General features: G+C 37.9%; 2 protein-coding genes across 2 annotated transcripts in view; both read left to right on the forward strand.

Annotated features, from left to right (window-relative positions):
- ATP8B4 (ATPase phospholipid transporting 8B4 (putative)) overlaps positions 1–2274 on the forward strand; it is a 187395-nt gene extending 185121 nt beyond the window's left edge. The window contains exon 17 of the mRNA XM_080682656.1: positions 1291–2274. Coding sequence (XP_080538782.1) covers positions 1291–1493 — 203 coding nt within the window. The 3' untranslated portion in view covers positions 1494–2274. The remainder of the gene's footprint in view (positions 1–1290) is intronic.
- Positions 2275–5090: 2816 nt separating this feature from the next.
- The window catches only part of LOC308234726 (putative phospholipid-transporting ATPase IM), a gene marked incomplete at its 5' end in the record, with an annotated part of 86960 nt that continues 76722 nt past the window's right edge, over positions 5091–15328 (forward strand). Inside the window, 4 exons of the mRNA XM_080643005.1 lie at positions 5091–5303; positions 6054–6165; positions 6565–6634; positions 8084–8206. Of these exons, the coding sequence (XP_080499131.1) occupies positions 5091–5303; positions 6054–6165; positions 6565–6634; positions 8084–8206 (518 nt within the window). The remainder of the gene's footprint in view (positions 5304–6053; positions 6166–6564; positions 6635–8083; positions 8207–15328) is intronic.

A 15328-nucleotide genomic window follows, 5' to 3' on the forward strand; every position in this document is an offset into this window, starting at 1 on the left:
AGAATGTAAGAAACCTGCATGAGTTATGGCAACTAGAAAATCTGACCAAGGATCTCAGAAGAGATGATGAACCTAGACAAGTCTCAGTACAAAATCGTTTCCAGGGTGCATTAGATCTATCCAAGCCAGGGGGAAACTAGAACTGATTAATGTTAACTAAGTGTCATTAGAGGTGAGAGGGAAAAATAATTTATTGTACAATGATATTTGTATTTCTTTAAATCAAGTTGCAAATTTTGAGTCCTATTAAATTAATAGTAATCCATATTTATGTTCATCTGTTTTGAGGCATTCTATCTTTAGGGGAAAGATATCATTGAGTGGAAAGCATGTATAATCTATGGCTCGATGAAGCTTGTGAGGGTCAATGTGTTCAGACCATGATGTTGTGACCCAGGCAGTTGTCTTAAATTGTAGGCAGTTCCTGGAAAGAAATACATTGCCATGCCATCCATTCATTTATTTATTCATTTAGTAAATAATGAAGTGCCTAGTATGTGCCAAGCTGTAAAGCTAAGTCTACAAAGGTAGGCCAAGTATTCTGCAGTTTAAAAACAGACTTGTCTGACAGTAACATGTCGGAGGGAGGATTGGGTATTGGAGATGAGGGGAGCCTAATGAAGGCTGTCCTTCCCAAACCTGGGGACAGGTTAAAAACCCAGCCATACTAATAAAGACTTCCAGTGGGAAGAAGTTAGAAACTTTGATTTTGAAAGCCTCCTGTGAGGCACGCTTACAGCCAGTATTGTGACTCAAGAATGAACCACCAAGAATGAAAGGGCTTTTCCAAGGAGTAAAGGGGTAAAGAAATATGTTAGCAAGGGCTGAGAACTAATGCATAAAACATTGGTTTGAATGGCTTGAATTCCATATGGAGATCATTTGGCATAACACTGACAGTTAGTTGATTCCTATTGTAGGTCTTAAATTTCACACCAGGAGAGAGGAAATTAAGCTCCCAATTCTGCTCAATACAGGCTTAATTTAAATGTATCAACCCTTCGGAAACAGTAAGCAAGAAAAATAGGAAGGCCATAGACTTCAGAACAAAAACACTTGTTTCTGAGTTTGGGAAATCAAAGGATTCCAATAGATGAAATATTTCTAAGTTAATAAAACAGGAATAAAGCCAAGCAACTTAGATAGTGACCTTCTAACCAAAGACACTGAATATTTTACTACTGGCTGAAACATGCACATTTCCAAATTGCCTGACTGGAGCCCTGGGAGAGCCTCGTTTTGACAGATTTTATTGATTATAACCTACTTTCCAAACTTTTTTCTTTTCAGTTAGAAACCCGGAAGGACAGATAAAGCTTTATTCCAAAGGAGCAGACACGATTTTGTTTGAAAAACTTCATCTGTCCAATGAAGACCTTCTGGCTTTGACGTCAGACCATATTAGTGTAAGTGCCTCTGTTTTAAGGTTAGCACAATGGCCCTTTGGCCACTTGTTATGGTTAGGTCTTATTTTAAAAATATCAGCTAAATGATCTGACTTCTGAAATAAAAAACATGTGGAGAGTGGTTCCACAGGAAACTGCCAGTGAATGTCTGGAAACTGGCACGTGGCCCCACCCTCTGCCCTGCTGAGAGTCTGGTTGGTCTCATCACAGGTGGATTAACACACAGCAGCTGAGAAGTAGCCCTTGAATGTGAGCTCCCTACCTCCAGCCAGGAGAAGGCTCAGACACTGGCTCTAACTCCCCTGCAGTTGGGGACGGCTCCCCGTGGGAGACTGGACTGGTTCAGGGAAGCAAAGCTGGACAATTGCTTTCACCTGAGTTCCACTGTGTCTGGCACCAACAGAATCTCTTACAATCATCATCAGTGAAAAGCTTAGGGTTGTGTTTACAGGATGAGGGGAAAATAGTCTCTGTAGCCAATTTTCTCTTCTAGGGGTCTTTTTATTGAGGACATAAATCATGATGAGTCACTTACGTTCCCTGGGTTGAAGTTACCAATTGCATACATTCTGAAACTATGCATATTTCTTTCCAAAGGTTTTCTGAAGAGAGCAGGGGTGATCTTTGGCAAACTTATTTTTTTAAAAAAGTAAGATTCTATGAATTAAATATGAGCATTACCTGGTTTAAACCCAAGGTTCAAGTGTCTCTAGTATTTGCTTGAGGTTCTGTTTAACCCAGTATGAACTTTATGGGCAACTGGCCAAAACTCTCATTTCCTCATTCGTTTCTCTCCTTTAAACAATTATTGAGGATTCATGTTCTTTGTCAAGCCCTATATTTTATACAAAACATTCCCTGAATCTTTAAAAAACAAACAAACAAAATGAAAAAAAAAAAAAAAAAACCTCTGCTTGACTCAAAGTTTAAAAAATGATGGTTTAGTAATATTGGGTACAAACATAGCTATTGTTTTTGTCTTTCCAATAGGGGATTCTTGATTTTCTTTTAATCTCTTCCAGAAGGCTGGCATGATCTTTTTAATTTTTTTTATGAGAACAACATTGGAATCATAAGTATCTAATTTTTGTCATTGCTCAAACACTAAGGCCCTAGATTTTTGTATGTTCGCCTTTCATACTAAAATATAGGAAGCCTAATTTGGCCTTTTTACATTTCTAGGCAAAAGAAATTTTTTTCATTTTGACTTTCAAATTCTGAGGTTTTAAATTTATATTTATTGATTCTGAATTGTTTAATGATAGGAAACAACCTTGCTCAAATGCTCATTTAGGATTCAATTTGTGTTTCATGTACTAATTAAATAACTTAAATCATCTGTCCCCTTTTGTAATGTTTTCTTAGAGTTGATTCACTATTGTACAGAACAGAGAGGAATGCCCAGCGGGGTTGCAAGTTAAAGGCAAAGAAATGTTTGTGCGAATTAAGAGGATAAAAGATGGTTACAACACAGTGGCTCCACGTTCAGATCAGTAGGGGACCCAGTGGTGGTCCTGGAAGGCAGGGCTTGTAAATGTGATTGCAATATCCAAACTGCTACCGAATGCCTACAAGATAAATTTGGACAAATTTTCTCATGGTCTCTCTGGGCAGTCTGCACTGACTTTTTCTTTCCATTAACCTCATTACGATGTGTCACAGTTTAACTTGTGTGTGATCACAAACCTTTGTGTGTTGTGTAAGCCAAAACACATAGAGAAGGTGTGCTCAATGGCAATGCCCAAAGGCATAGGAATGGCTATAAAGACGCTTATAGTATACGGGCCCATAAAATGACCACTGGAGGCCTAGGCAAAGTGGGAGGTTTTCAGCATTTCCCCAAAGCAATCTACATGTTTCTAGCCACTGTGGCCGTGTGAGACATCTAGCAACTACCAGTCTCCTAATTTAAAATGTTTCCTTATTAGAAGGATAAAGCACCAGAAGTATCATTTAAGATTGTCAGTTTACTGAGACATGAAAGGAAAAGCATAATTCTCCTATTAATTAGACCTGTTATTAAATACTAACTCCAGAGAAAACAGTTTAATAAAAAATAATTTTAAAAAACTAACCTGACCTTATGGTGTCTTTAAAGTTTTAAAACATTTTTATTATATATATCCTATATATATATATATATCCTATATCCTATATAATGAAGAGGTAATATGCAAATTGACCATCACTCCAACACACAAGATGGCCACCCCCAAGTGGTCAAAGATAGCCACCCCCATGTGGACAACAAGATGGCTGCCACAAGATGGCCAGCAGGGGTGGGCAGTTGTGGGTGATCAGGCCAGCAGGGGCGGGCAGTTGTGGGCAATCAGGCCAGCAGGGGAGGGCAGTTGGGAGGGACCAGGCCTGCAAGGGAGGGCAGTTGGGGGTGATCAGGCCTGCAGGGGAGGGCAGTTAGAGGTGACTGGGCCAGCAGAATAGGGCAGTTGGGGGCGACCAGGCCTGCAGGGGAGGGCAGTTGGGGTCAACCAGGCCTGCAGGGGAGGGCAGTTGGGGGTGACCAGGCTGGCAGGGGAGGGCAGTTAGGATGTGACCAGGCCAGCAGGGGAGGGCAGTTAGGGGCAATTGGGCTGGCAAGGGAGCAGTTAGGTGTCGATCAGGCTGGCAGGGGAGTGGTTAAGGGGTAATCAGGCTGGCAGGCAGAAACTGTTAGGGGCAATCAGGCAGGCAGGCGATTGGTTGGGAGCCAGCAGTCCTGGATTGTGAGAGGGCAGTTGGACATCCCTCAAGGGGTCCCAGACTGGAGAGGGTGCAGGCTGGGCTGAGGGACACCTCCCCCACCCATGCACCGGGCCTCTAATATATATATATATATATATATATATATATATATATATATATATATATATTTTTTTTTTCTTCTTTTGTAATTACAGGAGATCTAGAATGAAAAATCAGCCTCCCCTTCTATTCCTACTTCCCAGAAGGAAACATTTATATTGACTTTCTGCCTTTCTCTCCCCTTTCCCCCTAGGGGTTTTTATTATCACATAATATTAATTAATAGGCTTAAACTTCTATTACCTGACTAACATCTATTTATTCACCTACTGTTGACTTTTAACTTTTTATTATGGAAAATTTCAAGCACAAACTAAAGTAGGACTGAGTTAATTTTAGACATAGCTATATATTAAAATATATTTCAATATAAATATAAAATAGTTAATTTTAGACATAACTATATTATTAGGGGAATGTGACAAGATTTTGGTGAGCTACAATCATGCTACAATCTCTTCAGAGAGCCTCTGCCTTTGATTTGAGAGCTATGGCTCATCCAAGGGTCATTTTCTTTCCACTAACAGCTGAGTGACATGACCATGAAACAGGCTGGGTTCTTCTCATTGCTAGGAGGGCTTCTTGCAAGCAGAGGATAGTTTGGAAACCAATATATGTTGGTTCAAATGGATATCTCAAGTCATCAGCACCGTTGATGACTCTCAATTAGGACTCTTCAGCAGGCATTTTAGATATCTTTTAGGGGGAAGGCTAGCTCCCCTGAATGTTTTAACCCAATAGAAATAAAATTCAAAATGCAAACATTGTCTCATATTTTCAAGGAGATTAAAAAATTGGAAGTCAGGATGGCCAAGTTATGCTTTTGATACAAAGTGAATTTGAGCACAAAACTTCTTACCCATTATTGTTATTGTTCTTGCTATGATTATTGCTTTGGGATGGTTCTTAAAACAATGTCTGCTCTGGCAGGAATTTGCAGGGGAAGGCCTTCGAACCCTGGCCATTGCATACAGAGATCTGGATGATAAGTTCTTTAAAGAGTGGCATAAGATGCTTGAAGATGCAAATGCTGCCACAGACGAGAGGGAGGAACGGATAGCTGGGCTGTATGAAGAAATTGAACGGGATTTGATGGTATGAGTTTAGAAGCATGATGGTCTGTGTTTATAGAGAGGACAGTATGTGTTTAGAGATCTAGGATAGGAATAATCCATTGGCTAAATCATCTTGCACACAGCGGATGTTACTTTTTCAAACATTGAATCATGTATTATATGTTGGCTTTGAGTTTGCCATGTGTGAGAGCCTAGAGGATTATTTCAATTAGTTGTAGCTTATGTAATTGGAAGTCCCCTAGAGTGGACGATAGCAGACTTCCTATTGTTTGTCAAACCTCTGGTATGTCATTGATGTTATTTTTCCCCCTTCCCTGCTTTATGATCTACCTTTCTAGAGCAGGAAACTTGCCAGGAAGAGTGGGAAGTTTTACATCTTAGACCTATGAGATTTTGATGATATCTGTGCTGCCCAGAGTATGAGAGTATCATTTATTCTAGAAACTACTCTTCCCTGAGGCCCCAGAGGCCAGGAAGCAGCTGGGGAGTTCTTAAGTCCTTACAAGCCCAAATGGCTTCTGATTGTTTGTGCTAACCGGATCTCTGCCAGTAGTTAGTGTTCCTATTAGTTGGCTTGATTAGAGAAACTCCTCTTGGGTCCTTCCCAACCCACCTCTGCACATAATAGTATGTTTACAATATCAATGCATCATCCTTTCTGCCTTCAATTCCTGTTCCTTGACCTCTGAACTCCGTGATTGCAAGCCATAAATGTTATGAATATTGTTTGCATGCATTAACATAAGATATTCTCTATTTTTCAACAAAGCTTCTAGGTGCCACTGCTGTAGAAGACAAGTTACAAGAGGGTGTTATTGAAACGGTTTTAAGTTTATCACTAGCCAATATTAAGATCTGGGTCCTAACAGGAGACAAACAAGGTAATTTTAAAACAGATAATGATGTTTTGAACAGAGGGCAATAATTTATACAGTAAAATTTTAACTATTCAGAGAGTTTAGATAGTTAGATATGTGCCCAGTTCTCTATATATGAAATAGTTGAAATAAAAATAGGAAAGTTAATATAAGAACTTACTATTTAAAGATAAAAACAAATTAAGAAAATATCTTCTAGAGTATACCCTGAGGTCTGTTGAATTTCAGCTCAACTCACTTCTTAAATATAATAGTTAAACCTATAGGCAACAATGGAATTAAAAATGTTTACCTCAAGGTTTATGTGAGTACTGCCTCCAATCAAGACTGAGACTTGCATAATACTGAAGCAGAACATTAGAAACCTTAGGGTTACTCCTTTACTTTCTTGATGCTATGTAGAGAGGTTTGGGGATCTTAGAGGAGAGGACAGGCTTTTGGAAGGCTCAGGGAAGCAACTGTTTATCAACTGGTATGTAAATATTTTGGTATTTTAACAACCACAACAGTTGTACTAGAATAACCTAGTTTAATTCCAAGCCTTCCCATGCAGTGGTACAATGGGAGCTGACCCCCTTTCAGTCATGACAAAATGCCAAGTCATCAGAAAAAGAGTCATTATGTTCATAATTCTGTGCTTGTTAAGAAAGATTTTGGATCTATTGCTAGCAGTAATGGTTAAAACAAAAATGCTTTTACACTTAGTAAACCAGAAACATTCAGTTAACTGGCGAATGAATACATGTTTTTAAGATTCTATCTACCTGTAGATATTTTTAGAACATTTGAGGATTTTCAGATATGGTAAATCAATTCTCTATATGTTCACCCAAATCACTGATCACAAAAATAAACAATAGAAAGTTGAGCTCTGTGGTGTGTTACTACAGACTTCTTGGAGTTTGATGTTGATCAATGGGTATAGCTGCTCAATTAGTTATGAATATCCACAAGTTTACTATTATTTAGCTTTAATTTCTGTGGTTTATACAAAGCACATGCTGAGATTTTATCAGTTGCCTTCCTTGACTTAGGACAGGCAAATCTAATGATTCCATAGAATTAAGTGGAGCCTAAGAACTCAGTAGAATTAGAATCAAATGACTTTATTGAAAATGGAAGGGTCACTACCCTAGGCTCCATTTCTATAAAATTGGAGGAAGGAATGCCCAACATCATGTAATTTTCCAGTTTTCTGGGAGCAGCAGTCCATTCACTTAATGGGAAAATGACAATGTTGCATGTGGGAGAACTACAAAAATTTTATAAGAGCATTTTTTGCTGTCCAACTGAACATGTTGTTGAGCTGTTTTTCAATTTTCCTACTATATAAGAATTGAAAAATGGCTAAGTTTAGTATTTCAGCTCTCCAAAGGTTGTATTTGGGACCTCCGGTAAAAACTATATGAGAAAATTGGGGATTCATAGATGTGGCTACAGATCCATAAAGTTAGCAATTGATAAATGTGATCATGGGAGCCAGGGCTTTGAAATTCCCTCTGGGTCTCTTGGATTATCACCCATTATGCTCTCTCTGACATTAAGGGAGCCTGTAAGCTACAAGGAAATATAGCAATGACTTCAAAACTTCTATAGAAAAAAACACACTTTTTTCAAGTGTGAAATTCATGCACGGGTAGGGTCCCTAGATCTGGCTGGTGATCAGGACAGATAGGGCCTCTGGCTGCCAGCCGGGGCCTTCCTTCTGGCTGCCGGCCAGGGGCCTCCTTTCCCTGGCTGCCGGCCAAGGCCTTCCTTTCTTCTGTGCCACTCACTGGTGGCCAGCGCATGTCATAGTGAGAGATAGAACTCCCGGTCTCCCGGTCTAACTCCCAGTCTCCCGGTCGAACTCCCACAGGGACACTTTGCATATTAGCCTTTTTTATATATAGGCTATCAAGTAATGTTCTAACTGAAGTAGGCTTTATTTTGTGTCAGAAACTGCCATCAACATTGGCTATGCCTGCAACATGCTGACTGATGATATGAATGAAGTGTTCATTATAGCAGGGAACACGGCAGTGGAAGTCAGAGAAGAACTCAGGTAAGTGTTAAAGGAGGAAGGGAAGAGTGGAAAAGGGAGAGAGGGAAAAGGGAAGATCAGGTAGTTGAGAAAGTGGAAAGACACTATAGTTACCTGTGGTCTTCATTTAATATAGAGCTCTTTCTCCATGTTTCCTAAAATTCTATTCATTTTGGTCACAAACTAAGATAAGTTTAATATCAGTAGTGAGTTAATATCTTCAGGCCTCCAACATTTCTCAAGTATTTTTAATTTAATTTAACTTTTTTGTTAATCCTCATCCAAGGATATTTTCCCATTGATTGTTAGAGAGACTGAAAGGAGGTGGGTGGGGTGGGGATAGGGAGAGGAGAGGTGCGGGACACACAGAGAGAAACATCAATGTGAGAAAGACACATTGATTGGTTGCCTCCCGCAAGTTCCCTGACTGGGACTGGGGCTCAAGCCTGCAAGTGAGGTATGTGCCCTTGACTGGAATCGAACCCAGAACCCTCCAGTACTCAGGCTAATGCTCTATCCACTGAGCCAAACTGGGCAGGGTTCCCAAGTATTTTTAGAAAATGATTTTCAATCATTTACATGGTTAGCCTTTAAAATTATGCATTGGTGATTAACCTGTCAACTCTACATGATAATGAGTGATCAGTGTTACTGAGGGCACTCGTTAAAATACCAATTCTTTAGCTTTAAAATTAAGAATATTAAGAATTTAGATGGTCATAGGACTTTGTATTTTAATAAGCACCTAGATGAAGCTTATGGTTAGATAAACTTGGAGATGGTGTGTAAGGTTGGAATAGTCTTTCAAGAAAGTAGACATTTTGATATAGCTGCTATTGAAATAGCATACTATGCACATTGTGTAACCACTACATAGTACCAGAAAATGTTTAAGTGGTGAAATTGAAGGTAAGAGTGGACAAACATTAAATTTTGAGAAATAGTATTTCTTATTTGCCAATTTATTATTTTTGTTACTTTATTTGAAGAACATTTTACAAGTCTGCATAATTATTTTCCTAGCACTTCAAAAATGCTGTCCTATAACAATTTTTGTTTGTTGATGCTTGTAGTAGCTTCTCTAAGTTCAACCCATTTTGGGTCTGACTAAATAGATTGTTGACTTGGAGGCAAACTGCTTGCTGTTTGTTTACTCTAGAGGGGGGCCTAACCTTCCCTCCACAGGACAGTGGTGCACTATGGGTTTCCTTAAGGTATCTCCTTCATTAAACGTTTGTTCCTGAACCTTAGAAAGAAACCAAGTCTCAACCATTAGCACCACTAATTAATATTTGCAGATCAAATCTCTCAACTTCTACACTAACTTTTCCCACCATAGGAAACTGCCACGTCATGCTTGTTGGAAGCTATGTCTTTGCCAAATAAAAATTGGGAAATCTAATTATTACTGATATAATTTTATTATTATTTCTATAACTTTAATGATAGATCCCATAGAATCTATTGAAGAAATATTGGTGATTTGCTTGATAATTAATAATTAAAATTTTTTATTTTGGGGGATTTTATCTCTTGCTGAAGGAAGATAGATGCGAGCATATCCAGATTCTAATGAGCCTACTGCTAAATGCTTTGAGACTATGCCTGGGACACTATTGTTAGTAGTATTCATGTATTACCTCATTTTATTCTCAAAGCAATCTAATGGAGAGACATTATCATTATTCCTGTTTACAGATTTGGAGGCTGAGACACAGGGTAATACCTGCAAGGTTCCACAACTAGTCAGTGGGTCAGCAAGGGATTTGAAGCTAGGCAGTGTGGCCCCAGAGCCTATGCACCAAATTACTTGCTATGTCTCTCCCTAAAAACACCTTAGATGTATTCTTACTCCTTTAAAAAATTAATATAAAAAATGTAGTTGCTAGGCACCTTATTGCTTCACTTGTGTTCAGACACTACATGAGCAATTAAGTGAGAATAAATTTCAGGGGGAGACTGCAGATGTAAGAGGAAGAGCATGAACTTCCTGTTTACTGGAGCCTAGTTAACATCTCTGCTCCATGCTCACCGGCTGGCTGAGTGACTTTGATATGCTGTTCAATTTCCCTTTGCTTGGTTTCTTCATTTGAAAAATAGGAAAATATACAAATATGTACCATAATATATTATTTTATTTTGAGGATAAAGTGAGTCAAGAATTTGAAACTTTATGGCCATTAATTAACATCCTTCTTGCACTCCCTACTCTCTCTACTTCCTTCATTCCTCCTTCCCTCTTTCCTTCAGCCACTGTTCCCAATATTTCCACCGACAAGCACTGCTTTTATTATTATTTCCCCAATAGACTCTATGGAATCTATCATTAAAATTATATAAATAATAATAAAATTATGTCAGTAACAATTAATTAGATTTCCCAATTTTCATTTGGCAAAGACATATGCAATCTCCAGTCATAACTTCTAACCAGCATGATATAGCAGTTTTCTAGACCAGGTTGGTGCCATGGTAGCCAAATATAACACAAAACTTTAAAAAATTAGAGATTCTGTGCATTCTTATCATAGAGAAATCTATATTTTTTATGAACCTTCCTAAGATATTAAAAATGCTCACCTTTATTACAACTTTTATGGACCCTCTTCCTCCCTGGATAATGATACTGTGGGTTGCTGAACTAGCACACACAAAGGCATAGAAACATGAAAGAAGTCATGTTATTTTTCAGGAGCAATATTCCAAGTTGTGGCTAGAATGTTTCACACCTAAGGGTGGAAACATTTTTTTCAGAGATGGATTGATGATAAGCAAAAGTGATTAGACTTTATCATGAAGGTATTGTGTACAATAACTTAAAGTATTGGGTAAATGTTAATGGTCTCTAAACAGAAGGGTGACAAACCCGATTTTGCATTTTAGAAATAACATTCTAGTGAGAGGATAGATTATGTTTGCTGGGGAAAATGGATGATACATCAAGAGGCTGTTGGAATACTCAAGCTTAGAGATGATGAGGGTTGAATTAAGGCAGTGAGGTTGTAACAGAGGGAAAGTACTTTGGAGGTAGGATGAATAGGACTTAGAATTTGATTCCATGTGAAGAGGAGTAGAAGTAAGCTCTGTCATTTCTAGCTGTTTGACTTCAGAGTCCAGAATACATTCAGGGGTGTAAGAACAGAAACTTATTACATTTTCTAAAACTGAACTTGAATCTCTTTTCTGCTTGATGACAATACAATTAAACTGGGCACTTTTGGGTAACTTTAGTTCAAGTGTAGGATGCACAGTTGCCTTACCTGCCTTAGAGACCCTGCTGGTATCTAGCATTTCCCACTTCTGTGTCCCTGTATGGTCTCTGGTCTCTTGAGGTTGCTGGCTGTCCCTCTTGGCTGACTTCCACACCCTCCTGCGAGTAGCTTCCTGACCTGTGTCCCAGAAGACTTGTGCTCTCACATGGCTGCCTCTGTTCCTGAAATCCCTTTACTAGCCTCCATGTCACTGAATGTCAGTGGCAACTATTCCATTCTCATATTCCCAAAAACTTATCTGAGGGTTCCATTACCCACATGGTTCCAACCACCAGTAGTCCAGGATGTGGGTCAGCACCTAGGTGTCTTTTAGTGACTCATCAGCATCTAAACTCCTCTTTAAATTCCTTTTCCTGTAGGCTGGATGGGAGATGGGAAAAAGAGGTCATTTCTTTCTAGTATCCAACAGTTTATGCCCAGGTTGCTTTAAGGATTAATCTCATGAGACTTAAAGAAACTTTTTTCTTCCCTCTTAAAAAGCCTAATTAGTAAAATTCCAGATTGATGGAATTCAGAATGACAATGCTACTGTAAGAGCCTATTTTGGTATTCAAAAAAGCAAGATCTTTTAAAATTTTTTTCAATTACAGTTGACATACATTATTATATTTGTTTCAGATGTACCCCCCAGTGATTAGACATTATGTGACTTACTAAGTGATCATCCCATTAAATCTCAGACCCATCTGACACCATACATAGTTATTAGAATATTATTGACTATATTCCTTATGCTGTTCTTTACATCCCCATGACTATTCTGAAACAACCAATTTGTACTTCTTAATCCCTTCACCTTTTCTACCTATCCCCACAAGCCTCCTCCCATCTGGCAGCCATTGAAATTTTCTCTATCTCTATGAGTCTGTTTCTGTTTGTTCATTTATTTTGATTTTTTGGATTCAATTGTTGATAGATATGTATTTATTGCCATTTTGTTGTTTATAGTTTTGACCTTTTTTTTTTCTTCTTCTTTTTAAAGAAGACTCTTTAATATTTTGTGTAATTCTGGTTTGGTGGTGATAAACTCCTTTAGCAAAAAGCAAGATCTTGACTTTTTGTTTTCTCTATATTTGGTTCTGTCAAATCTCCCCAAGGCAAGGTATGTTTCTGAGGAAACAAAGAGGGCCACCTGTGGTAATGGTGGTGCTTGCAGAAGGGGTGGGGAATCAAGGTTAATATCTCCAAATTTTATTCAGCTACATTTGGTTGACTAAGTAGATGATATAACTTGTTATGTGGAGGGATTGTGGAAAAATATGAATACTTACATACTGTTGTTGGGAGTGTAAATTGGTTGAAACTTTCTAGAGGGAAAACTTGCAATATATTTCAAAATTACACATATGCACATTTTATTATTATTATTTTTAATCCTCACCTAAGGATATACACTGAGTGGCCAGATTATTATGATCTCTGAATGCATAATAATCTGGCCACTTGGTATATATATATATTAGAGGCACGGTGCATGAATTCGTGCATGGGTGGGGTCCGGCCAGCCTGGCCAGGGGGAGGGGACATGGGCAGTTGGCCGGCCTGCCTGCTGGTCGAACTCCTGGTCGAGGGGACAATTTGCATATTAGCCTTTTATTATATAGGATATACACCTAGTGGCCAGATTATTATGCATTCAGAGATCATAATAATCTGGCCACTCAGTGTATTTTCCATTGATCTTTAGAGAGACAGTGAAAGGGAGGGAGAAGGGAGAGCGTGAGAGAGAAACATTAATGTGAGAGAAACACATTGAATGGCTGCCTCCCATACGAGCCTCAACTGGGACCAGGGATTGACCCTGCAACCATGGTGTGTGCCCTTGACCGGGAATTGAACCCGAGACCCTTTGGTCAATGGTGGATGCTCTAACCACTGAGAAAACTGACCAGGGCTCACATATGCACATTTTTTACCCAAGGATTTCTATTTCTAGGATTTGCCTTTAAGAAAATAAATTGACAAATATATGAGTAAATATATAGAAATATTCATTGATGCATCAGTTATGATAATGGAATATTAGAAATTGTTCCAATACCCAGCCACAGGGATTTTGTTAATTGCTTTGCTATATAACTACAATGGAATTCTATGTGGTCATTAAAAATGGTTATTTATTTATTGACATTGGAAGATATCGATGATATAGTTAATTAAAAGATGAAATCATGAAACAGCATGCAGTTAAAATAAAAAGCATACATGTTTATGTGTGTATGTACAGGGGTGGGTAAAAGTGGGTTTACAGTTGGGAGTACATGAAAGTTTATTATTGTATTATTATTTACTAAGTGTTGTATTATTTTCCATATGAACAACTGTAAGCCTACTTTTACCCACCCCTGTATATGTATAAACATTATATGTCTATATCCATATCTGTCCACCTATCTACCTATTAAGCTCTGTAGGACATATACAAAGTTGATAGTTCTCAGTGAGGGATCAGATGGATCATGATTGCTTTCTTCTTTATGGTTCTTTGTATTATCTGGAGTTAAAATAGTATTCATACAATACTTTTACAATTAGGAAAAAAAACAAAAAATTATCTCCATTTTTTAATGAGAAAAAATATTTAGAGGGAAAAAGGAAATAATTTCTATCTAGATTAATTATTTCAGGACCCTTGAAGCCATGTTGTTTAACTGACTGGCAAATAATGTTTTTTTCAACCAACCTTGGAGCTCACCCCATTTTTAGAGTCAATAGAGAGGCAATGCATAGCAGAAAATTCTACATCCATTTATAATATTCATTTTCTTAATATTATGATTGGAGAGAAGAACATCTAAGAAAAGTAATTGCTAAAGGTGCTCTCTATAATTCCAATCTTGGTTACTTATATCAAAGCCCATAGTTTTGGGGATAAGACATTGAAATAATAAATTTACACCATTAACTTTTCTTTGTTTTATGCTTTTGAGTTCAGTGGGAGTTCATGTAAAACCAAACAAAAAAAGTGTATCAAAAGAACAGGATCTAAGTGATAGTAGCTATTCGGAAGAAATGCTAAAAGCTTGTATTTGAACCTGTCAAGTGTATTTAGATTATTTTATAAACATGGATATGTAATTTTCATGCATATCATGCATATGGCTTGTTTCAAATTTAGTGTCATGAAGTCATTTTAGACACTTTGAGTCCTTTGTTAACTTTACTGTCATAGCTGCTTTAGTAGTGAGGACATCCCCAGAAATCTACAATTAACTTCTGCTGTGGTTTCTCAGAAGATTACTGCATTGATTACATTTCACCAATATATATGTCTTCTGCCCTAAAGAAAATAGACTAGAATGTAATTTTGCTTGGGCTGACAGGCAAACTCATTCCATGTTTCATTTTTGTTGCATGTATCACATGCTTTATTGTTAGAAAAATTCATGTCTTATAACTAATTAAACCATAAAGTGACTCCATTGCTTCTGAGAAGTATACCAGTGATATACTTTCCTCCTTAATTAAAAAAAAATACAGCTACTTGGTGGAAAGTTATTTGTTTGAGTGAGCAGAATTCATAAATGTAAATGACTCCAAGGCCAGAAAGGTAACAGTAGTTGCATGATCTGGGCTATATATAAGACATTAGGGAGGGGTGAGGCCTTTGGAAAGGCGAACATCATCTTGTCCATAAACTCATGCGGATTTTTTAAAAACACTACGCAGTCCAAACAAAATGTATCTTGTTCCTAATTCCCAAATGCTAGTCATCCAAGCTAACTGTATTTAGTAAGTTAAGTTTCTATCATAAATGGTAAAACCTTAGAGAAATAAGTAATTTTGGAGGTCTTCTAGTACACACTTATATAGCTGCCCAAGTTTTCATAGCTGTTATCATCCAGTCTCATTGGCTGGTACCATTCCCCCA

Source organism: Plecotus auritus, assembly GCF_963455305.1.
Source record: "Plecotus auritus genome assembly, chromosome: 1".
In the NCBI taxonomy this organism is placed as follows: Eukaryota; Metazoa; Chordata; class Mammalia; order Chiroptera; family Vespertilionidae; genus Plecotus; species Plecotus auritus.